The sequence below is a fragment of the Cynocephalus volans genome, chromosome 16 (genome assembly GCF_027409185.1).
Source record: "Cynocephalus volans isolate mCynVol1 chromosome 16, mCynVol1.pri, whole genome shotgun sequence".
NCBI classification, from domain to species: domain Eukaryota; kingdom Metazoa; phylum Chordata; class Mammalia; order Dermoptera; family Cynocephalidae; genus Cynocephalus; species Cynocephalus volans.
In genome coordinates this window covers 25,124,710-25,149,867 of record NC_084475.1, presented here as the reverse complement: position 1 = coordinate 25,149,867, position 25,158 = coordinate 25,124,710, and the positions used below count along the sequence as shown (strand labels likewise).

The 25,158-nt window shown below is 36.8% G+C and overlaps 2 protein-coding genes across 13 annotated transcripts in view; one reads left to right on the top strand and one right to left on the bottom strand.

Annotated features, from left to right (window-relative positions):
• The window catches only part of LOC134364357 (proline-rich protein 2-like), a 109,567-nt gene that overhangs the window by 61,812 nt on the left and 22,597 nt on the right, over nt 1–25,158 (bottom strand). The window lies entirely within an intron of this gene.
• The window catches only part of KIF27 (kinesin family member 27), an 87,957-nt gene that overhangs the window by 54,174 nt on the left and 8,625 nt on the right, over nt 1–25,158 (top strand). For 6 of the 9 annotated variants that reach the window (XM_063080242.1, XM_063080249.1, XM_063080243.1 and 3 more), the window contains 5 exons: nt 2,140–2,253; nt 4,095–4,271; nt 10,920–11,135; nt 21,772–21,978; nt 23,766–23,964. In XM_063080242.1, coding sequence (XP_062936312.1) covers nt 2,140–2,253; nt 4,095–4,271; nt 10,920–11,135; nt 21,772–21,978; nt 23,766–23,964 — 913 coding nt within the window. Of the gene's footprint in view, nt 1–2,139; nt 2,254–4,094; nt 4,272–10,919; nt 11,136–11,913; nt 11,951–19,252; nt 19,323–21,771; nt 21,979–23,765; nt 23,965–25,158 lie in introns of those variants that run through there. The other 3 variants (XM_063080248.1, XM_063080247.1, XM_063080244.1) reach the window with 3 other exon arrangements.

Here is a 25,158-nt window from a genome sequence, read left to right as displayed (position 1 = left end):
ATAATGTCTGGAGCAACATATGGAAGAGGGAATTAGACCTACTCCTACTAAGTAAACTTTTTATAAAGTATATGAAGTAGATTTTATACTTTATATACTGTTAAAGTATATGTGGACAGATAGGAATAGTCGAAACTCAACTCAAAGCATAAGTTTCCTTTATTTAAGATGGCTTTAATTCAGCATACTGAAGTTCCTGGGACTACAACAGGGGCTAAATTATAACTATGAACTAGAGCTAGGGAAGCATGTGAATAATTAGCCGTTGATAAATATAATAGGGTCCAAATTTATTCATAATACAACTCAGATGAGTATAGAAAATTTCTTAATTTAGTTCTAGCAGACCTGTCTTCTTTGTGAGTGCTCTCCTCCCCCACCATCCATGTCATGATCATTGCCAGAGATATGGTGCAAACTAACCAAATGTTCCATCTGTTCACCTTATTCCGAAAATTTAAATATCTCCTTCAAATAATTCTCAGGTCTCTTGAATAAGAATGCTCAGTCTCTTAGCCTGTTCTCCCCTGTGCTTCTCTCCCTAAGATGGCATTCAGTGTATTGTGGTTTTTTCATTGTGTAGCTTTCTTTTATTGCATCCCATGGAGTTGAAGGATACGACTGGTTGGAATCTGCTCTCCCTTGTCCACATTACCCTGCCTAACCTGCTGGCCCTCAATGGTGAAGTCCTTGGCTGGAATAACTCGTAGTCTGGTCTTGCTTCTGGTTCAGAGCATGGAGGCACTTTCACTTCATCTCATCTCCCACTGGCATCATAAACCCTTGTTGAGGCTGCTAGGTCTACCATCTAGCTTGCTAGCCTGGTGGCCTGTCGTTATCCTCAGTTTTGGGGCCAGTTTCCTACAGTGACTGACCTACATTGGCTTTCAATGCAGGACATATGCCACATGAGACCAAGGAGTCCAATTGGTCTCTTTCCTAATTGTACCTCCCTACTTTTCCAGCGATGCTGGGCAGTCCCACGTGGGTCTAGGGCCTCTGCACTGCAGTCTGCATTCTCTCTCCCAAATGGGTTAGAGCCCCTCTGCCCTCACTGATAACTTTACTTATCACCCCCTTTCAGGGCCAAAACTCAGAGAGGGCAGTTGGGATACAAGTCTTTCTTACTGTCTCTTTTCTCTTCACTGCCATTCCCAGGGCTGGAAGGTCTTAGGCTTTCCTTTTACTTCCTTTCTATCAGTGCTTCTGAAATTACCTGTGGAGAAGGTACAGTTTTCATTGTATTATGAATTTATCATAACCCAGTACTTTTCTAAAACATGAATTAGTAGAAAAATGAAAATATACAAATAGAAGTCCATTTTTGAATTATTAGAGTCAACAGACATAGAATTATTCTGTTAAATTGCTATAAAAGTATCTAAACACTTTCAGTTTCTGTACTTATTCATCATGGACCAGTATCAAATATCATGTGGACGGGCCCACTTTGATTCATGGCCTCCCCTTCCTGATTCTTGGTATGCTTTAGTGGTAGACAGCAGCATCTTCTCTAAACCCTGACAGAGCACCGTGAGCATTGGGTCTCTTGACTTGACCCTTAAGATGTGGATGAAAACTAATGGAATTTGGAAAATACTCTTCACAGGACCATGATCTGTCTTGCAAGGCTATTCTCATGCTGCAAACTCCCATTTTTGAACACCAGAAACTGAATATTACTTTTCTATTTGCATTTCTCCTGTAATAAGTTCTAATGTGAAGGTACTTCAAAAAGTTCATGAAAAGATCTGTATTATCTTTCCACGAACTTTTTGAAGTACCCTCACATACCTATGGCAGATGGGTGTCTTGGATGGATTGTGAAGGTAATGAGCTCAAAAAGGGAGAAGACAAAAGCACATTTATAAATTTCAGACTCTTATCCATTATTCTAATTTGTAACATATGCAAAGAATGAAAAATATGCTCAGTTTTGTTAGTAAACCCTGATTTTTGCAGTTAGATTTTATTGCATCAGCAAGAGGCTAGCATTATTTTATTCTCAAATAGCCCCAAACTTCATCTACTCATTTTCTGTCTTTTTGCAACCAAGAAAGTAAATGTTAAGAAAATGATTATCTGCGTATTGGTCAGGTAGTAAAAGCAATAAGGTGTTTTCAATTTCTTTTTCTATAGGAATTACAGTTAAAAACAGAACAGGAAGAAGGTCTAAAATTGAAAACTGAGGACATTGATGCCTTTAACTTGAAAGGGAGACAAGGTTCATTTGGAAGTATAAACCAACTCCAGGTTTGTCGATTCTGTTTAGTGTTTTTTGGTTTCTCTTTGATTTGATGATTGTCTAAATGGAGGTAAAAAGTGGTGGACTCTTCAAATTTTAGACTGTTTGCTTCACAAGTACAAAATTTCTAATATTTCTTCTGGAACTTTTGTTCTTAAAAAATTATTTTCTTGTCCAGAAATGTGCTGTATTCTTATTTCAGTAGAAATGGGTTTATTTGAATGTTGTGGAATGTAAACATGAAATCCATGTTCACTAGATTGTATTTATTCCCATGTAAAGACTGGTCTGCTCCTGAGGAGACAGGTATATTTCTAAAAATCAGAGTTCTACATTCAAACAGAACCAAACTGTACACGTACTACATGTAATATTTTAAAGAGCTATTATTTTACTGCCACATTTAAAAAATAGTCATAATCCATAAACTAATTTTGAAGTTCAAAGAAATTGAAAATTTTAATTTCATTTAAGAAGAATACTGTACTTAAAATACTGCACTCAAAATGCAAATACATCCACCTTAATTTTGAAAATTTTATTCTCTTCCTAAGTTTTATATGTTTTAATAGTGACTTTAGGATATTCTCCCCCACATCCTTCCCAACCAGAAATGTCATCAACAGTCATAATTTTGGGGGTTTTTCTACTTTTGGAATGGAACTTATAACGGATCTCTTATTCATCTTTCAAATCCCACTTATGGTAGAGGAATGTTTGTAGGATATGTTTAAGTTAATTGCTAGACTTCATAGGGTCGCCCATTGGAGTTTCTAAGGTATTTCTATAGTTGCTTGTCTTGTTCTCAATCATTGCAGAGCTATTGTTTTAGGCTGCAGTGTTATTTGGATGTGATAGTACTTTTAAGATCACACTATCTAGGTCTGGATAGAAAATTGAAGAACTCTGTATCTCCTTTGCCTTGGCCACTTTGTTCTTTTTCTTATGCGTATTTACTATTTCATTGTCTTAATATAGATTTCTAGGAACACTTTCTTATCAGATTCATGAAGGAGTGGAAAATAGTACTATACTGATTTGTTTTCATGTTTATTTGTTATTAGGTGACCTTGCTTCATTATGTTCACTTGGTAGAGTTCATCTTGGACAGTCATATTTCATCGATACTTATGTTTGTACTTGTTTCTGGGTATCCTTAATTCAAGAGAGTACTAAGATTGGAGATCTTTCTAGCACTGTTTATTTTATAATTATTTGAAGTTGACAAGCTACAGTGCAGATTGGGTTTCCTTCCATGCTCCCTCATCTATGTCTTCTACTATCCGTATTCATTTATTCACTTCATCGATGAATTAATTGAATTAATTAAGCATTCATTGAATTAATCAGGCATTCATTCACTCATTCATTTAACATTTTATTGAATGCCAGCTGTGGGCTACACAATATACCACACATTGAGGATAGAGAGGTGAAAAGTACAGCCCTTGCAGTCAATCGAGGAGCTCAAGTCAGGGAGACAGACTAGTAGAGCAACCACCAGTGTAACTGCTTTGATGGAGGTATGCACCTCTGCAACAGAGAAAAAGATACCCAACATGTTCTTAAAACAGGTAAAGAAAATTGTCAGCCCTTTCTTTGTCAGGCCAAAAGCCCTAGACTCTAACATATTTGAGGATTAAATTTTAAATTCCTTAAAAAACAACACAGCAACATGTTAACTAGAACCACTTCTCAGGGTTTCAGACAGGAGCATGACTTACTCTCACTGATCATTATTAAATGTTCATTTAAGAGGTTTCAGCCAATCTGAAATTATATTATTACCATATAATTTTTATGGCAGAAGGAAAAACAAATGATAATTTATTTTGGAATTTTAATGTAGAAATTGGATGAGCAAAAGAAATGGTTAGATGAAGAAGTGGAGAAAGTTCTGAACCAACGCCAAGAATTAGAGGAGCTGGAGGAAGACTTAAAGAGACGGGAGGCTGTAATTTCTAAGAAGGAGGCCCTGTTACAGGAGAAGAGCCACCTGGAAAATAAGAAGTTGAGATCTAGCCAGGTATTCTGTTTAATATGCTATTTGATTCTGTTACAAGCCATAAAAACTAGGATTTTTTTCCTCTAAGAAATAAATCATACCATTGTCAAGTTAGAAGCCAAAAGAAAACTCTTATTTTCAGTGTATTTTGCTTATTACAGCTTATCAAATGACCATCACTAAAATCTATTGTAATTTTGAAGTAAAATGTTCAATGTTCTGTCAAGTATGATTCATTATTAACTTTTTTTTTATTATGGTAAAATATACAGAACATAAAATTTACCATTTTAATTTTTTTTAAGTGATATTAATGACATTCACAATGTTGTACAACCATCACCACTATTTCCCAAACTTTTTTATTACCCCAAATAAATTCTGTAATCATTAAGCAATAACTCCCCATTTCCTCTCCTCCCAACCCTGGCAACCTCTAAAATTAACTTTAATGGGTGTTTAAATAAATTGTACATTTTACACTTTAATAGTGAACATTGGTAATTTGGAAAAATAGACTTCCAAAAAATAGACTTCTTGAAATCCATCTACCTGCCACTAATACCCAGAGTTAAGGGTTTGCAGGGTTCCTATAAAAGAAGATTTGGTGTATTGAAGGTTTGTTTATTTTTAAAATTTTAAGGACTTGGGAACTTTTACAAAAATTTTTCCTGGAGTATTTGGGTTTTATGAGCAAAAGAAGTGGTTTTATTAAGAAATTTGCCTGAATTTCAACTTTTGAACAGAAATGATTGTGACAGGAGTAGAAGGACCAGGAACTATTCTTTTAGAGCTATCTATACATATTTTCAACAACAGCATCTAAAAATGAAGCTGGCTTGCCCCAGACTTGAAGACAGCTTTGTACCTGTCACCTTCACCTCCAGCCAGCCTTGGGTCCAAGGTCAGTCTGCATATTGAATCATGGAATACACAAAGGATCAGTGACCTGCCCCTCTATTAGACTAGCCTCTCAGTCAGCATCTAAACCAGTAGGATCTGAGTTGATGGTGGTATGTCCTTAACTGCTCCACATTGATATAACAGGTTGATGGGGATGGGGACCTGTACTTACTTCAGCTCCGTCTTCCATTTCCCAGTCCACATTGAAATAACTATTAGCACCAGGCCACTGGACACAGGATTAGTGGTGGGCCCTCCAACATGCCTAAATGCTGATGCTGTATCCAGGTAGCTTGCTAAAACTGGCTGTCAGGGTCAAGTTGTAAAAGCTGTCCCTCAAAACATGTAGATGACATTAAAGGAGATTTAACAAGTTAAAATCTCAAGTGAATAAATAGAATAAAATCACCTGGACCTTTATGACATGTTCTCTATCACAAAAGAAGAGAAAAAAGAGGAAAAACATAAAAGGTATGAGGAGGAAAGTCTTTTTCCTGAAATAAGTTTACTTCATGATACAGAAAAAAAAAAAAATGAAAACAGCTATGATATTTGTATGATTGATTTGTAATATTTAGAAAGCAAGAACATACTGAGATAAGTAGGGAGTGCAAGTAAATGAAAATCACAGTGGATCAAAGCGAAGTTAATGCTTTGAAATTTGTTTTAATGAAACAGAGGGGAAACTTGAGACAGTTAACCTGCTGGGTTCTTTTCTGAACAAAAGGCATGAAAAGATTACATCTTTTCCAGTGTTTGAGAAATATTTATAAGACTTGATTATGTGCATTTCAGACAAGGCAGATGATAGTCTGAACACATGCATATTACCCCACTAAAATGACAGTAAAGGAATGGCACCATACACAAATTTAACTCAAAATGAATCATAGACCTACATGTAAGAGCTAAAAACTGTTACAAGAACAAATAGGCATAAATCTTTGTGACTCTGAGTTAAGCAATGGGTTCTTGGATATTATACCTAAAGCACAGGCAACAAAAGAAACAATAGATAAATCGGACTTTATCAAAGCTAAAAACGTTTGTGATGTAAAGGACACCATCAAGAAAGTGAAAAGACAACTCACAGAATGGGAGAATATATTTGCAAATCATACATCTGATAAGGGACCTGTATCTAGAATATATAAAGAATTATTACAACTCAATAATAAAAAGACAACCCAATTTACAAATGGCTAAAGGATCTGAATAGACATTTCTCCAAAGAAGATATACAAGTAGCCAGTAAGCATGTAAAAAGATGCTCAACATCATTAGCCATCAGGGAAATGCAAATCAAAACTTAAATGAGACACCATTTCACACCCACTAGGATAGTTATAGTGAGACAGTAAGAAGTGTGGCAAGGAGATGGAGAAATTAGAACCTTCATACACTGCTGGTGGGATTGAAAATGGTGCAGTTGCTTTGTTTTGGATAGACACCTTGCAGTTCCTCAAAATGTTAAACATAGAGATACTATGTGACCCAGCAATTCCACTCCTGGGTATATATCCAAGACAAACGAAAGCATATGTCCACACAGAAACTTGAACGTGAATGTTCATATAGCAACATTATTCATAATAGCTAGAAAATGAAAACAACAAAAATGCTCATCAGCTGATGAATAATGGATAAACAGACTGTGATCTATCCACACAATGTAATATTATTTGGCAACAGAAGGGAATGAAGCACTAATACATGCTACAATATGGGTGAACCTTGAAAACATATGTTACGTGAAAGAAGGCAGTCACAAAAGACTACCTTTTTATAATGCCATTTATATCAAGTGTGCAGAATATGCAGTTCCATAGAGATAGAAAGTAGGATAGTGTTACCTAGGGTTAGAGGCGGTTTGGGGAGAAAATGGAATAACTGCTAATGGGCATGGGTTTCTTTTTGGGGGGTGACGAAAATTGATTGTGGTGATGGTTGCACAACTCTGTATATACATTAAATCGGTGAATTGCATGGTATGTGAATCTCATTAAAGCTATTATTTTTTAAGAAGCTATAAACCCATAAAGGGTAAAAGACAGTAGAGGAGATAACAGAGGACAAAAGATTACCAAACAACAACAGCAACAACAAAGCACTTCTAAGATGGAAAGCAAATAGAGGAGACGTTAACTTAGCAGAACAGAAGCTGCAATCCAAGTGACGAGAGAAGGACACAAATGAGAGCCTAAAACCTTAAAAAAAAAAAAACACCTCCCCCTGCCAAAAAAACCCAAAATAACAGCTTTAGAGAGTCGTAACTCATGTAGAACATCAAAAAGATTCAGAAATGAAGAGACCGAGATTTTCAGAAGGCAGACGTGAGGCATAGCGATGAAAACAGGGCATAGTCAGGAAACTATTCTTTTCTCACTCTGGGACAAGATGATTTATTTTCTGAAGATTGAACCAGGCACAGCAGAGGGTCAGGGTAAGTCAAAATAACTCCAAACAGGCAATGAATACAAATCTACACATGAATTCTTAGATGCTCATTTCCTAAGCCCTACTTGGATCCCAGAATGCTTGTAGCCAGATTTATACTTCTCAGCAAGAGCTCAAGAGATTTTCTGAAATAGTCCCTTAAAAAAGACCTAAAGAGACTTACATTTGAGAGCCCCAAGTAAGTGGCCAGATTCCCACGTATATCCTATCACCACACATCTTATCAACCTTTTAATACCTGACTTGTAAATGTGATGGACATTTCAGGAATGCCAGCAACACTGAAGACAAAGACTAAACAAAAGGAAAACAGGAACTCACAGAAATTAGAGATAGAACAAGAAGCTAAAAAAACCTTAATATCTTCAATGTGGTTAAAGGTGATAGTCTACCCATAAAATAAGAACTGCAGGTTATTAAAGACATGTAAAAACTCTTGGAAATGAAAAGGGTTAGAGAATAAAATTGAGGAAATATCCCAGAAAGTAAGTAAAAAGATAATAAAAAATAGGAGAAAAAAATTTTAATTGGCAGATAAATTCAGGAAGCTCAAGGCAGGAGATTATCAAAGATATAATATAAAAATTTTCCCGACACTGATGAGGAGAGATTCTAGATTGAAATAGCCCTTCAAGGGCCCAGTAAAATGAGTGCCCAAAGCATATCATGATGGTTTGAGTACACTGAGGAGAAAAAAAATCCTGAAAGCTTCCAGATAGAAAAAGACTAGTCACTTGTAAATCTCAAGAATTAGAATGGCACTGGACTTCACAGCTTTCTTCATTACAAGTTAAAAGACCCAGGGTTGTCTGGGTAGCTCACTTGGTTAGAGTGTGGTGCTGATAGCACCAGGGTTCAGGGTTTGATCCCCATACCAGCCAGCTGCCAAAAAGAAAGAAAAAAAAAAGGTAAAAGACCTGAAGCAATTTTTAAACTCATGAGGAAAATGATTTCCAATCAATAATTCTCAGCCAAACTCTCAATCAAATGTGAGGGTAGAATAAGGACATTTTCAGGTAAAAAAGGTATCTCCCATCAAGCCTGTTTCAGGAAAGTAGTGGAGGATTTGCTCCACAAAAATGAGAGCATAAACTATGGAAAAGGAAGACTCGGGATCCTGAAAATGTGATCCAGTATGGGAATTCCCAGGAAATAACACAGGGAACTGGGTCCAGTTTAGAGCAGGAGGATGGAGTCTCCAGGCAAAATATTTCCAGGAAAGAATGGATTGAAAAGATTCCTAAGTTTGATCAAGTGAAAAAAGCATGGACAGGAATTTCTTTTCCCCCTGTGGCTGGCCAACACAGGGGTCTGAAGCTTTGGCCTTGGTGTTACAAGGTGCCCTTCTAACCTACTGAGCTGACCAGCCACCCTGTGGCCAGGAATTTATAGTTCTACTGGAGAAGAATTAGTTGTAAGGTATTAAAAAAAAAGTTGTATCAAATGGAAGTATGATCATTTTATACTAGATAGTTCATTTATAAATGTTAGTCACAAAGTTATGATAATGTAAATGAATATTGATTTAACTAAAAACTGTAATAATATAACTTATATTGAGAGAATGGAATGAGAAGAGAAGTAGAGAGGAAGAGGTATAAGAGTGCTAGATCCTTACCTCCCTAATCCCTCAGTCAATAGATGGTGTCTAAAATTGATGTTATTTAGAAACGTGGACATAGGCACTGGAAGAAACAGCAAAAAAGGTTTAGGGTGCTTATTTCTGGGAAGTGAGACTCAGGTGAGCAGCTGGAAGAGGGGACTGCTTTTTTAAAATTATAAACCTTATGATAGTCTATACATATATTATAAACCTTATGGTAGTGTGTATATATATATATATATATATATATATATATATATATAATTACTGTGATGAAAAAAAATATTTTAGAAGTTATTAGGCCATAATGAATATCTCCGTAAATCAGGCCAAGTTTTCTGACCAGAATGAAATAATAGTACCTTGGGATACAAAGCAGAGTAGAGGGTAAAGGGGGAGGCAGAGGGAGATTGGGGATAATTGGGTGGGGGACATGGGGTACAAACACAATTTGTGGAAATGGGCATGCTGCCAGTATGGATCTGGCCTTCACATCTTGGGCATGAGGGGTGACAGTCAGCTTTGTATCTCATGAATATTCATAACCAGTAAGAAATAATAAAAAATAAAACATACTATGGTGTTTAGGAAGAAAGAAACAATTATTAAAATTGCTTCTCTGTATAGCAAATTGGAGACACAATCCCTAACTTTTTCCCCATCCAAACTAATTCTGAATTTGAACATTTTTTCAAATTTTATATTCACTTCAATCTGTGCCCTGAATATTCAGGCAGCCCTCTTAATTTTGGTTTATTGAAAAACTCTTCATAACACATGCATTTACCTGTCTCTCCTTTTCTAAATAAAATATAAAATATTTGTACTATTGTATTTACAAATATACTTCAAGGAACACTAACTTAAATTTCTTTGAATGCTCCCCTGTAGCTATCTTAGCATTTAAAACATGGGAACAAAAGAGCTAGACAAAATATTTTTGATATGTCTCTGAACCTTTGCTAGAATTCTTGTCCTGAATAAACTGGAAATAATTCTTAATTTTTATTTATTTATTTATTTATTTATTTATTTTTTGTCTTTTTTGTGACCGGCACTCAGCCAGTGAGTGCACCGGCCATTCCTATATAGGATCCGAACCCGCGGTGGGAGCGTCGCCGCGCTCCCAGTGCCGCACTCTCCCGAGTGCGCCACGGGCTCGGCCCAATTCTTAATTTTTATAATAATTTACAAATATTTATTACTCTCAAAAAATTCAACCAACTCAACCAAATTAGAGTATCGTAATCACTGAAGATTATTTTCTAGATCTTACTATATAATAAAATTCAGAATAAAGAAAATGAAAAAAAAAGAATAAAAACAAAAACAAATTATGTTTAAACACACCAAATCTCAACCTCTAGGAGATTATAATATAATTCTACAGTGTAACAGGACAAGGAAGAAAAGTTCAATTTAGAAAATAATAAAAAAGAAAAATACTACCTCTCAAAACCTAGTTAAGGCAATTCTTGGTAGTAAATTAATAGTTTGAATGTACATTTTTTTGAAAAAGGCATTCAACTTAAGATTTTAGAAAATAACCCCCAGCACCCCCAAAAAAGTTCATGGGAGAAAATAGTAATATAAAAGCTAAAAATGTATTCATTTAGTAATTTTCCCTATGTTTTTCCTAATTTACATGCAGTAACTTTTTGTGGTGTAACTGCTTTTGGGGTGTCTGGTGGGTTGTGTCTTTTTAGGCCTTAAACACAGATAGTTTGAAAATATCAACTCGCCTGAAATTGTTGGACCAAGAGTTGTCTGAAAAGAGTGTGCAGCTGCAGAGCAGCCCAGCTGAGGAGAAAATCAAGATTTCAGAACAAGTTGAAGCCCTTCGGAAAGAAAAGGATCAGCTCCAGAGACGAAGAAACAGTGTGGATGAAAAACTTAAAAATGGTAGCGTGTTGTCACCTGAAGTAAGTCAGTATTCTCTGGAGCTGAAGGTGCTGTATGATGGATCACTTGGATGATTTCCTCGGTCTCTGTCACATAATCATAAAAATGATAAATCTGGTAAACTTTGTTTCCTGGAGACTTTGTCAGATGTAATGAGTTCACCCGGCACCTGTGTGGTGTCATTAACCATACTTGACTAGAGACTGAGATGTCCTCACACAGCAGTCCGTGGATGTAGCCCCTTCCTGGCATTGCCAGGCTTTAGAAAACTAATACTTTCCTTGAATATGGCCTTCTCAGCTGGGGTTTCTCGTCTGAAATCACAGAACACAGAAAATTATATGAAGGACTCTTTTTCTTGATTATTCCAAGGAGGGCACGTCTCTCTATGTATCTTTCTTGAATGACACTAGGTATTTCATTACATACAGCAGATGCCTAGGGCATTAAGGGTTAATTCTTTCCATGGAACCTTGAAAAAAAGCCCAGTGTTTGGGAGCATATTTCACACTATGTCCACCAAATAGACACACAAAATTCAAATCCGAGTAAAATACCTTTTTGTTATACTTTTCATTTAGGTGAGCATATGGCTCCTCTCACTTTTATTTTTTTTATTTTAACTATGTAAAAGATAATTCATTTATTGGCTATCAAATTGCCCCAGACTTTGTCTTTTTTTCAAAATTTTAATTCAGTTGGCAACAGTACCTATACCTTACTTTGTCAGACAAAGATAAATTTTTGAGCCTGAGTTTTCTTTGCAAATATTTATTATTGATGTCTTGTCATTACCAGAGCAAGGACCAGAGCAAGGGAAAATTGCTAAGAGAAGGTGAGTAGCTGAGAATCACATGCCTTGCTGAATATTATAGTGTTTTGGATTGGAGCAAGTGAGAGGAAGTTAAGGGGACTAGTTAAGATGAAACAGGAGAAAGGATAGCATGAATTAGATTATTGCTTATTGAACTGGTGAGAAGAATTGAAGACTTATTTGGTTAGGGGCTGAGCGGCAGCTGAAGGAGCATTATAAGCCTTTACTGCCCTATTTCATAACTTAATTTGGAAACTACACTTAGAGGATCACAGAATCAGGAGATGTTAAATTGGAGCACCATGCTTGTAGATTTGAAGGTATGAGAGCCTAAGATGTAGCAAAACTTAATTATTTAAGGAATTTTGGCTGCCCAGGACTGTTACTAGGCCCTATGGAAGAAGTAAAAAAAAGTGGAAAGTATTATACTTTCCTTGAGAAATTCATACTCTATCTGGTAAAAAAGAGGAATATAAGAAAACTCTAAACCATGAAGAACAAAACAGCAAGTTATGGATAATGTCATAAAGCTATAGTTATTACATCATTTGTGCAAAGGAATGCAGTGATTATTTGGGGGAAGATTCATCAAGGCAGCCTTGGTGGATTGGAATCTTAAACTGGAATATGAAAAAATATGATATGCACTGGCAGATAAAAGAAAAAAGGCCATTTTAGATAGAACATTGTTAAATAAGGCATAGAGACGGGAATGAGCAGGTGTTTGCAGAAGGGTAGAGAAGTCCATTATTACTGAGAAGCATTTAGGTTTCTATTTCATGTGGAATTCTGTAACTGGAAACATTATTTATGGATTTGTGGGGAAAATACAGCACTGTGCATGATACCTATTTATTTATTTATTTTAAGTTTTCATACATCATAATGTTCTTTTTTTTTTTTCATGTAGTATTTACTTTCTTTTCTTTTCCTTTTTTTTTTTTTTTAATTTTGTCGATATACAATGTGGTTGATTATTGTGGTCAATTACCGAAACCTCCCTCCCTCCTCCCTCTCCCTCCTCCCTCGCAACAATGTCCTTTCTGTTCACTTGTTGTATCAACTTCAAGAAATTGCAATTGTTATGTCTTCTTTCCCCCACTGGCTTTTTGTGTGTGTGTGTGTCAATTTATTTATTTATTCTTAGCTCCCACCAATAAGTGAGAACATGTGATATTCCCCTTTCTGTGCCTGACTCGTCTCACTTAATATAATTCTCTCTAGGTCCATCCATGTCGTTGCAAATGGCAGTATTTCATCCTTTTTTATAGCTGAGTAGTATTCCACTGTGTGGATGTACCACATTTTCCGTATCCACTCATCTGATGATGGACATTTGGGCTGGTTCCAACTCTTGGCTATTGTAAATAGTGCTGTAATGAACATTGGGGAACAGGTATACCTTTGACATGATGATTTCCATTCTTCTGGGTATATTCCCAGCAGTGGGATAGCTCGGTCATATGGTAGATCTATCTGCAATTGTTTGAGAAACCTCCATACCATTTTCCATAGAGGCTGCACCATTTTACAGTCCTACCAACAATGTATGAGAGTTCCTTTTCCTCCGCAACCTTGCCAGCATTTATTGTTCAGAGTCTTTTGGATTTTAGCTATCCTAACTGGGGTGAGATTGTATCTCAGTGTGGTTTTGATTTGCATTTCCCGAATGCTGAGAGATGTTGAGCATTTTTTCATATGTCTGTTGGCCATTCATATAGCTTCCTTAGAGAAATGCCTATTTAGCTCTTTTGCCCATTTTTTAATTGGGTTGCTTATTTTTTTCTTGTAAAGTTGTTTGAGTTCCTTGTATATTCTGGATATTAATCCTTTGTCAGATGTATATTTTGCAAGTATTTTCTCCCACTCTGTTGGTGGTCTTTTAACTCTGTTAATAGTTTCTTTTGCTGTGCAGAAGCTTTTTAATTTGATATAATCCCATTTGTTTATTTTTCCTTTGGTTGCCCATGCTTTTGGGGTCGTATTCATGAAGTCTGTGTCCAGTCCTACTTCCTGAAGTGTTTCTCCTATGTTTTCTTTAAGAAGTTTTATTGTTTCAGGGTGTATATTTAATTCTTTAATCTATTTTGATTTGACTTTAGTGTATGGTGAGAGGTATGGGTCTAGTTTCATTCTCCTACATATTCATATCCAGTTCTCCCAGCACCATTTGCTGAAGAGGCAGTCTCTTCCCCAGTGTATAGTCTTGGTGCCTTTGTCAAAGATCAGATGGCTGTACGTGAGTGGGTTGATTTCTGGATTCTCTGTTCTATTCCATTGATCAGTGTATCTGTTTTTATGCCAGTACCATACTGTTTTGGTTATTATAGCTTTGTAGTATAGTTTAAAGTCAGGTAGTGTTATGCGTCCAGCTTTATTTTTTTTTGCTCGGCGTTGCTTTGGCTATGCGTGGTCTTTTGTTATTCCATATAAATGTCTGGATAATTCTTTCCATTTCTGAGAAAAATGTCATTGGAATTTTGATGGGGATTGCACTGAATTTGTATATCACATTGGGTAGTATGGACATTTTCACTATGTAGATTCTTCCAGTCCAAGAGCATGGGAAATCTTTCCATCTTATTGAATCCTCTCTAATTTCTCTCAGCAGTGGTTTGTAGTTCTCATTATAGAGATTTTTCACATCCTTGGTTAACTCAGTTCCAAAGTATTTTATTTTTTTGGTGGCTATTGTAAATGGGCAAGCTTTCTTGATTTCCCTTTCTGCATGTTCACTATTGGAGAATAGAAATGCTACTGATTTTCGTGTGTTGATTTTGTATCCTGCTATTTTGCTGAAATCATTTATCAACTCCAAGAGTTTTTTTGTAGAGGCTTTAGGCTGTTCGATGTATAGGATCATGTCATCTGCAAACAGGGACAGTTTGACTTCATCTTTTCCAATCTGGATGCCCTTTATTTCCTTCACTTCTCTGATTGCTCTGGCTAGTACTTCCAACACTATGTTGAATAGCAGTGGTGAGAGTGGGCATCCTTGTCTAGTTCCTGTTCTTAAAGGAAAAGCTTTCAGCTTTTCCCCATTCAGTATGATATTGGCAGTGGGTTTATCATATATGGCTTTAATTATGTTGAGATACTTTCCATCTATACCTAACTTATAGAGGGTCTTTGTCATGAATGAATGTTGAATTTTATCAAATGCTATATGGTCCTTGTGTTTGATTTTATTAATATGGTATATCACATTTATTGATTTGCGTATGTTGAACCAACCTTGCATCCCTGGGATGAATCCCACTTGATCATGGTAAATAATTTTATGTATGTGTTGCTGTATTCTGTTTTCTAGTATTTTAGTGAGGATTTTTGCATCTATATTCATCAAGGATATTGGCCTGTAGTTTTCTTTTTTAGTTTTATGTGGTTTTGGTATCAGGATGATGTTTGCTTCATAGAATGAGTTTGGGAGATTTGCGTCTGTTTCAGTCTTTTGGAATACTTTGTAGAGAATCGGTGTCAATTCCTCTTTGAATGTTTGGTAAAATTCTGCTGTGAATCCATCTGGTCCTGGGCTTTTCTTTGTTGGGAGCTTTCTGATAACAGCTTCAATCTCCTTTATTGTTATTGGTCTGCTCAGATTTTCTACATCTTCATGGCTCAGTTTTGGGAGCTTGTGTGTGTCCAGAAATTTATCCATTTCCTCCAGATTTTCAAATTTGTTGGCGTATACTTGTTTATAGTAGTCTCAAATGATTCCTTGTATTTCAGATGAATCAGTTGTAATATCACCTTTTTCATTTCTAATTGTTATTTGAATCTTTTCTGTCCTTTTCTTTTGTTAGCCATGCTAATGGTTTGTCAATTTTATTTATCTTTTCAAAAAACCAACTTTCTGATTCATTGATCTTTTGTATAGTTTTTTGGGTTTCAGTTTCATTGAGTTCTGCTCTGATCTTAATGATTTCTTTCCATTTGCTAACTTTAGGTTTGGATTGTTCTTGTTTTTCTAGTTCTTTAAGGTGAAGTGTTAGGTTGTTCACTTGCCATCTTTCCGTTCTTCTGAAGTGAGCATTTAATGCGATAAATTTCCCCATTAGTACTGCTTTTGCAGTATCCCACAGATTTTGGTATGATGTATCATTATTTTCATTAGTTTCAATAAAGTTTTTGACTTCCTCCTTGATTTCTTCTTGGACCCATATGTCATTAAATACAATGCTGTTTAATTTCCATGTGTTTGTATAGTTTCCAGAATTACGTTTGTTATTGATTTCTAATTTTAATCCATTGTGGTCTGAGAAAATACATGATATAATTCCAATTTTTTTGAATTTGTTGAGACTTAATTTGTGACCTAATATGTGATCTATCCTGGAGAATGGTCCATGTGCTGATGAGAAGAATGAATATTCTGAGGTTGTTGGATGGAGTGTTCTGTAGATATCTGCCAAGTCCAATTTGTCTAGAGTATTGTTTAGATCCTGTGTTTCTCTGTTGATTCTTTGCCTGGATGATCTGTCCTATATTGACAGTGGGATGTTCAGGTCCCCTGCTATTATGGTATTAGTGTCTATTTCCTTCTTTAGGTCTAATAGAGTTTGTTTTATGAATCTGGCTGTTCCAACATTGGGTGCATATGTATTTATGATTGCTATTGTCTTCTTGATGGATCAATCCTTTTATCATTATGTAGTGTCCCTCATTGTCTCTTTTTATGGTTTTTAGTTTAAAATCTATTTTGTCAGATATAAGAATAGCTACTCCAGCTCGTTTTTCTTTTCTGTTTGCATGGTAAATCTTTTTCCATCCTTTCACTCTTAGTCTATGTGAGTCTTTATGGGTGAGGTGGGTCTCTTGAAGGCAGCATATAGTTGGGTCCTCCTTTTTAATCCAGTCAGCCAGTCTGTGTCTTTTGATTGGGGAATTTAATCCTTTTACATTAAGAGTTGTTATTGAAAAGTGTTGATTTATTCCTAGCATTTTATTGATTATTGTTTGGTTGTCTTAGGTGTCTTTTGTTCCTTGCTTTCTTATTTACTGTTTGTTTTCTGTGTTTGTTGGTTCCTTGGGTTGTAGATAGCCTTTGTGTTTGTTTGTTTTCTTTTCATGAATGCTGTTTTTATTATACTAGTCGGTTTTTATTTTTCTTGGGTTTTTATGGAAGTGGTAGTTATTTTTCAGGAACCAAACACAGTACTCCCTTGAGAATTTCTTGTAAGGGTGGTCTTGTGGTGGTGAACTCCCGCAGTTTTTGTTTGTCTGAGAAATATACTAGTTGCCCTTCATTTCGCAAGGATAGCCTTGCCGGGTAGAGTAGTCTTGGCTGGCAATCTCTGTCTTTTAGTATTTTGAATATATCATCCCATTCCTTTCTGGCTTTTAGGGTTTGTGATGAAAAGTCTGATGTTAGTCTGATTGGGGCTCCCTTACAGGTGATTTGGTGGTTCTCTCTTGCAGCTTTTAAGATTCTCTCTTTGCCTTTGACTTTTGCTAATTTGACTATAACATGTCTTGGAGAAGACCTTTTTGGGCTGAATATGTTTGGGATCTTTGAGCTTCCTGGATCTGAAGATCTGTGATTTTTCCTATACCTGGGAAGTTTTCTGCCCCTATTTTGTTGAATATGTTTTCAATGCAATCTCCTTTTTCCTCCCCTTCTGGAATACCCATGACTCCGATATTTGAGCCCTTAAGGTTGTCTGATATCTCTCTCAGATTTTCTTCAATGCCTTTGATTCTTTTTTCTTCTTCTTTTTGTCTGTCTGTGTTATTTCAAACAGCCCATCTTCAAGTTCAGAGGTTCTCTCTTCAACTTCCGCAAGCCTGCTGGTTAAACTCTCCATTGTGTTTTTTATGTTGCTGAATAAATTCTTCAGTTCAACAAGCTCTGCTACATTTTTTTTCAGGGCATTGCTTTCCTTGTACATTTCTTCTTTCAGGTCCTGTATACTTTTCCTTGTTTTATCATGTTGTCTAGCTGAGTTTTCTTGTATCTCATTCAGTTTCCTTAGAATTATCACTCAAAATTCCTTGTCAGACATTTCTAGGGCTTCTTGTTCTATAAGATCTAGAGCTTGAGATTTATTACCCTTTGGTGATGTACTTTCTTGATTTTTCGTATTTCTGGTATCTTTTCTTTGATGTTTATTCATTGTGGCAGGGGTTTTCACAGTCCACATGTTTGACACTATTGTCTGACTAAGATGTTGCTGGGGTTGCCAATTTGGTATGGCTACCTCAGTGACTGCTCAGTTGGCCACTAGTGCCTTGCATGTGTGGTTACCTCAGGTCTTGGGCCTCTCCGTGGAGCCACCTCTCTGGTCAGCTTGGATTCGGCCGGGCTGCTGGGTCACAGGGCGGTGCTGCAGGGTGTGTGGTCTGTGCCGAGTTTCCACCTCCCCTGCTGGATGTCTCCTTGTTCCCCACACACTGCGCCGGGATGCTGGGATGCGTGGAGGCACCATAGAGTGTGTGGTCTCTGCAGAGCTTCCCCTTCCCCTGCTGGATGTCTCCCTGCTCTGTGCGCACTGGGCCAGGCTTGGGACAGAGCTGGGTGGCAGAGGTGAAGCCCACCTGCTGCTGGATCATGCGGCGGCGGCCCTCCACAGGGTGCGTGGTCTCTACGGAGCTTCTGCCTCTCCTGCTGGACGTCTCTCTGCTCCGTACACACTGGGCTGGGCTGCTGGATCGCGCAGCGGTGGTGTGGTCTCTGCAGAGCTTCTGCCTCCCCTGCTGGACATCTCCCTGCTCCGCGTGCATTGGGCCGGGCTGCTGGATCGTGCGGTGGCGGTGTGGTCCCCGCGGTTTCACTTTCAATAGTTTCTGAGGCTGGGAGGTCCAAAGTCCATCTGGTGGTGGCGACAATGACCCAGGGATCTCACACTAATGGAGTTGTGTAGGGGTGACAAGGTATTTAGAGCCAGTCAAGCGTCCCAGCAGCTCATTCCCGAGGGCACCAGATTCTGGGACAGCTGCATCTGGCATGGGCCTCAGGCTGCTTCTACTCATGGCAGAAAGTGGTAGGCAGCCGGCAGGTACAAGCAGATCAGATTCTGGGACAGCTGCATCTGGCACGGGCCTCAGGCTGCTTCTACTCATGGTGGAAAGTGGCAGGCTGCTGGTGGGTACAAGCAGATCACATAGTGACAGGAAGCAAGAGAGAGGAAGCAAGAGCCATGATACCTATTTAGCAGCCACTCTGGATTGGTTCGAGGGAATGATTAGCTTCCTACAATTGGTGGGGCTCTATTTAGTCATGCGAGCTCCTATGTACACTTCTTCATCATAGTAGTTCTTCTTAGTGTAGCTCTGAAACAGGCTGTGCTTTCACCACAATTTCTAAGCCAAGATTAATATTTCCAGATAGATCTGCCAATAGCAGATGATCGGGAACATGAGAATCTGGTGTGACACAGACATCAGTAAAATCTAGGTGAGATGGTTTACTGTCTTGATGTCTAAACTTGCTTAGAATTATTTTCTCTTTCCACAGTAAAGTATTTTTCCTAATTGTACTTCTTTATGGGAAGTGATAGATTGCTACACTAATAGAAGATTACCCAGCAATTTACGTAGACAAATAGCTTCCTTTTTAAAATAAAATCCAGAAATCAAAATTAAAAAAATAAAAGAATACTTAAACTTTCATTTCCTAATAATACAGAGCAGTTTTCTAGTAAGTGGGGTACAGGAAGAAAATATAAGAACTGTTATGTTTGTTTCATGTTTAAAACTTTCAATTCCGTGTTTCATGATTAGAACATTCATTTCATGCATAGAGAAATATACATATATGCAGTGCTTGCTCAAAAATTTTTGTTAGGTTTTCGTTTTCTTTTTTTTTCTTAAAAGATGACCGGTAAGGGGATCTTAACCCTTGGCTTGCTGTTGTCAGCACCACGCTCTCCCAAGTGAGCTAACTGGCCATCCCTATATAGGGATCCGAACCCGTGGCCTTGGTGTTATCAGCACCACACTCTCCCGAATGAACCACAGGTCAGCCCCCGTTTTGTTTTTTACTAATAAGGATGTATGATCAAAAATTTAGAGACCACTGCTTTAAGTCCTTGTTACTCACAGTGTGGTCTCTGGACCAGCAGCAACAGCATCACTGGGGAGCTTGTTAGAAATGACGATATTCAGCTCCCACCCTGCTGAATCAGAATCTAAATTTTAATGAGCTCCTTGGTGTACATTAAAGTTGAAAAGTAGTGCTCTGTGGTAAAGCAGTCAACTCTTGATAATCTGTGGTTTGTGTTGTGGCAGATTTTTCATCCAGGGACAATTTTCCATTGCCACTTATCTTGTCAACCAACACTTATTGCTGGGTTAGAGGGAACCACATTCATATGCTGCAATCTCACTCTGGAGCAGGCTGTCCTCAGTGTTCTATACTTATACTCTCTTATATTATCTCAGCACTTCCTTAACTTAGATCCAAAACTATAGAAACTAAATTGTTCCCAGCCATTTATAAAGACAAACTGTTTTCACACTTGTTTTTTGTAAAATATAATCATAGTATGAATTAAAAAGTCAAACACATTCTTTGGATAATTCACTTTTATTTTGTGGCTCGTATTCATTCACCTAAGTGCTTATCAGTATTTAAGGTTCTTTTCCTTAAAAAGGTGAATATTATTTTGTAGAGTTCTCATTGCGGAGAGAAATGAATGGCTGTTGAATATTTTTTTCAAAATAGCTCTTTCAGAAGATTTTGTAAAATGCTTTTTAAAAATAAGTACTATTCAACCTACCACTGGAATAGGTTATTACATGCCTGTTCCCTGAATTCCAGAAAAGGAGTTCCAGAAGTCACTCTAACTATTCTTCAGGTAGATCGGAAATATTCACATTATTTTCCTTTGGGATGCTGAGGGGAAGAGTGGAGAGAAATACGTGGGTTACATAATCAAGGACATATGAAAATATTTTTCCCCCTCTTCCTTCATTAATTCAACAGATATTTATTGAGTTTAAACTATGTGATAGGTACTATGGTAGGCAATAAGGATGAGTATCAACAAGACATTCTGCCCTCAAGGAACTTAAAGTTCACATGACCTTCACAATAGGAATAGGTATACAGAAACATGTATCCAAGCCTCACCACTCTGAAATAATTTCTTACTAGAGATTTGTATCCCCCAAAATAACAATATTTGGTTAGTTCAAAGAACTAGTAGGTGTTCTGACAGGGACTCATTAGATTTTTTTTCCTGTAAAGGAAATCTTCTCTGGTATATAAAAAAATGTTATGCTGCCATCAATTTTAATGTTTTTATTTTCCCTCTAATAACATTTCATGGGAATCTTATGAAATGTTTCATTCCCTTAAATCCTCACTTCTTTTTTTTATGCCATACTGTGTTTTTTTTTCCCTAGATACTCTTTTCTGATTATTAGTTCTAAATGTATTCTTTCCCTCCTAGCAGTATATTGTTTTGCTAAATCATTGAAGGGACAGCAAAGGATCTCTGGATCTCACTAGTGAACATATAATATGTACATTAGGAGTTACAGAGGAAGATACATGACAATACTGCTAATCCTTTGCATTGAGGCTTTGTTCGAGTGTATTCCTTAGATTAGGTAATCAGCATTTGCTCTATGATCTTGGAAAGTTTCAGAACTCACCTAAACTTCTGCCTCTCCCATTTTACTACACAAGGCTTACTGTAAGGATTCAATGATTATATGTTGTATATGTATACACATAGTGCGTTGTGTAGCACGTCAAGCATTCAAACATTATTTTCTTAAAATTTAGTAAGAGAGTGTTAATGTCCATTAGACTCAACATAGTAGGATCTGAGTATATGACAAAGTCCAAGTTATACTATTTTATTTAAAATAAGTGATTTCTATTGTATTATATTTAGGAAGAACATATTCTTTTCCAACTTGAAGAAGGGATTGAAGCTTTGGAAGCTGCAATTGAATACAAGAATGAAAGTATCCAGAGTCGCCAGAACTCACTTAGAGCATCATTCCAAAAACTCTCTCATACTGAAGCAAATGTCTTGGAAAAACTAGTTTGCCTGAGTCCTGTTGAGATTAGAGCTATTCTTTTCAGATATTTCAATAAGGTTTGTTTTTGAGGGATGGAACATTTTTCTTATAAAGGGGTCAAGATGCTTATATATCCCATATTTATTTTGAATTTTTATTTATTTTATTTTATTTATTTATTTATTTATTTTGGTCTTTTTCATGACCGGCACTCAGCCAGTGAGTGCACCAGCCATTCCTATATAGGATCCGAACCCACGCCGGGAGTGTCGCCACACTCCCAGTGCAGCACTCTCCCGAGTGCGCCACGGGCTCGGCCCCCTATTTTGAATTTTTAAAGAAATTAAAGGCTCAAAGATTTGATGGTGTAACTACAAATTTAAGCATGATTTCTCTTTATAACACTAAATGTTGTCATCTAAAAGCCTTATGATTATCCAAATATGTAGGTAGGCCTAATTTTATGAGGTTCTTAAAGTTGGAGGGCCTTTCAAAAGAATGCCCTTTAAAAATAGTTTTAAAAATGAAAGGATTTAAGTTCTTGCTCATTATTTCTTGGATGTTTTCTCGATTTGGCTGTTTCTATGCAGCTTTCATGAAAAATCAAGGGCCCTCCAAGTTTTGACTTTCTTTCCTTCATTGCTGTAAGGAAGGGAGACCTGTACGTTCACCTCACAATGGGTGAAGTGAAATGAAGATGAAGTGCATTAGGGGCAAAGATAGTGATAGATTTTATTAATCTGAATGTGCTAAATCAATTAAAATATGTTATTTTATATGAATTTGATAATTTACTGATCCAGAGATGTTTCATAGAATTAAGAACGCTATCCATTTTTTCTCTAGTGTCTTTTCTAATTAAAATATATATTATGAATTAAATAACTGAATAACTCTTTTCTCTGAAAAGTATATTCAATTTATGGGAATATCAATTAATGAAAAATAAAACACTGAAATTTTTAAATAAAGTTCTAATTCCGTGAAACAAAGATGACAAATGAATAAATTGTGACACACAGCCTCCTCTTGGATAATCACCATCATAGTAAGCTACCGTTCTTGATGAGAGTACATTCTATTATTGTGTGTTTGGAGGGCAGGAAAATGGTGGCTTTGATATAGACAATTCTTTTGTGGTGCTATTAAAGCAAAGGTTCTTATCCCAAGGCACCCTGCCCAAGGTCAGTGGATTTTCTGATCCTGAGAACCCTTTGTAGAAATAAGTGTTTTTCTGGCGAGAAGGTCATTAGTTTTTTATGGGTTTGGGGGGGTGTTTTTTGGCGACTAGCTGGTACAGGGATTGAAGCTGGACCTTGGCATTATCACCGCCATGCTCTAACCAACTGAAATTAGTTTAACAAGTTCTGTGATACAGACACTGTCTGAAGTATTTTCACTTCATATCAGCAGAGAAGCACCCAGTAGACAAAATGCATGACCTGAAACTGAACTCTGTGTTTGGATGTTATAAATAAGTGACAAAATTTATAACATCCATTTTGGAGTTAAAATTGGGAATTATCCATATGTTCCAGGAGTCTTCAGTTTTTCAATATCCCCTTAGACTAGAATGATAGAGTTACAGAATTGTAAGATATAAACTATAGAGATCACATCTAAGAAATTATGGAGGGGTGATTATTAGAGCATCATTGTATTGAAAATGAAAGGTATCAATTCAGAATCTTAACTCAAAAGGCTGTTAGATTACTTTGTGGGTATGTTACAAAGCATTAGCCTTGCAGGAGTCACTTAAACTATGGAGGTTAAGGAAGTTCATCTTTATATAGACTAAGAAAAGTAGATTAATCTATTAGGCTATCTAAGACACACTTAAAAGGTCAAAAAATGTATTTGCTAGGTGGTTGATTTGCGAGAAGCTGAACGGAAACAACGGTTACAGAATGCAGAAATTAAAATGAAGGTTTTGGAACGGGATCGTATGGTTTGTGAGTTGGAATCTGCACTGGAACATCTGAAATTGCAGTGTGACCGGAGACTGACCCTCCAGCAAAAAGAACACGAGCAAAAGATGCAGTTGTTGTTACATCATTTCAAAGGTAACTGCCCCTTTTTGTCAGTTACATAAAGAGTGATGTGTAGGTAGGGTATTGAGGAAGGAAGATAGGACAGAATTTGATCACTTAAAAGCCTAACATGTATAAAAAGTTAGTACTTATACAAGTATTGGGGCTTTACATGTTCTGGTTACCATGTTTTCCTATAGTTGACTTCAATGTATGGCTATTCATACTTGAAATGCCATCCCTTCTGCCTGCCCCAAGCACAAACATAAGACGGTTATATCCTGTTGGTTTGCTGTTCGTCTCGTTTTTAACATAAAAATGTGGGGTTACTTCTGGCTTTTTAGTGTACAGTTGAAAATTTTCTATCTGCCAGGGATAATATATTTAAATTATCTTCCATTTACAAAATTAGAATGTAATGCTCTGTCATATTCCTAGTTACATTTCTTGTTATAATTTCCAGATTATAAAATTTTTTGCATTCAAGTTATATCTTAGGTCAAAGTTAGTCTATGATTGATGGGCACATACTATTATCAGTGAGCAGTAGTTTAACCATCAAATCCAATGAAGAAAGAGCTATCACAAGCAATCGGGCCTCACATTGCCTAGGCATATGGCAAGTGCACATATAGCAGTAACTCAGCAAAGCCACTATCAGGTAATACTGTTACTGATTCAATTCAGGCTCTTTAGTCTTGATTCTAATGAATCCGTAGCTGAAAATGGGTCAGAAGGGATCTGGAAGAAGCAACCTGAGTAAGGAGAAAATTGTAAAATATATGAATTTGAGTGTTGAGGCAATATGCCTCTATAACTGGTTAATTAGCAACCAGTGGCCTAATGACAGGATCCCACACACACATCTCATTGCATTCAAATAGTTCTGCCTTAAGTCTCTAAAAGTAATATTTTAATAGAATTTTTAGTGACCGGGATAATACCACAAAAGCTCATGCTATAGTCAAACCAGAACATTTTAAAAATCATTCATTTCTATAGCTCTGCAAGTTTTTCATAACAAAGTCATAACTGAAAATGTTGACAATTTATTTATTTATTTATTTTTGTTTATTTATTTATTATTTTAAAAGATGACCGGTAAGGGGATCTCAACCCTTGGCTTGGTGTTGTCAACACCATGCTCAGCTAGTGAGCCAACCAGCCATCCCTATATAGGATCCAAACCCGTGACCTTGGTGTTATCAGCACCGCACTCTCCCGGGT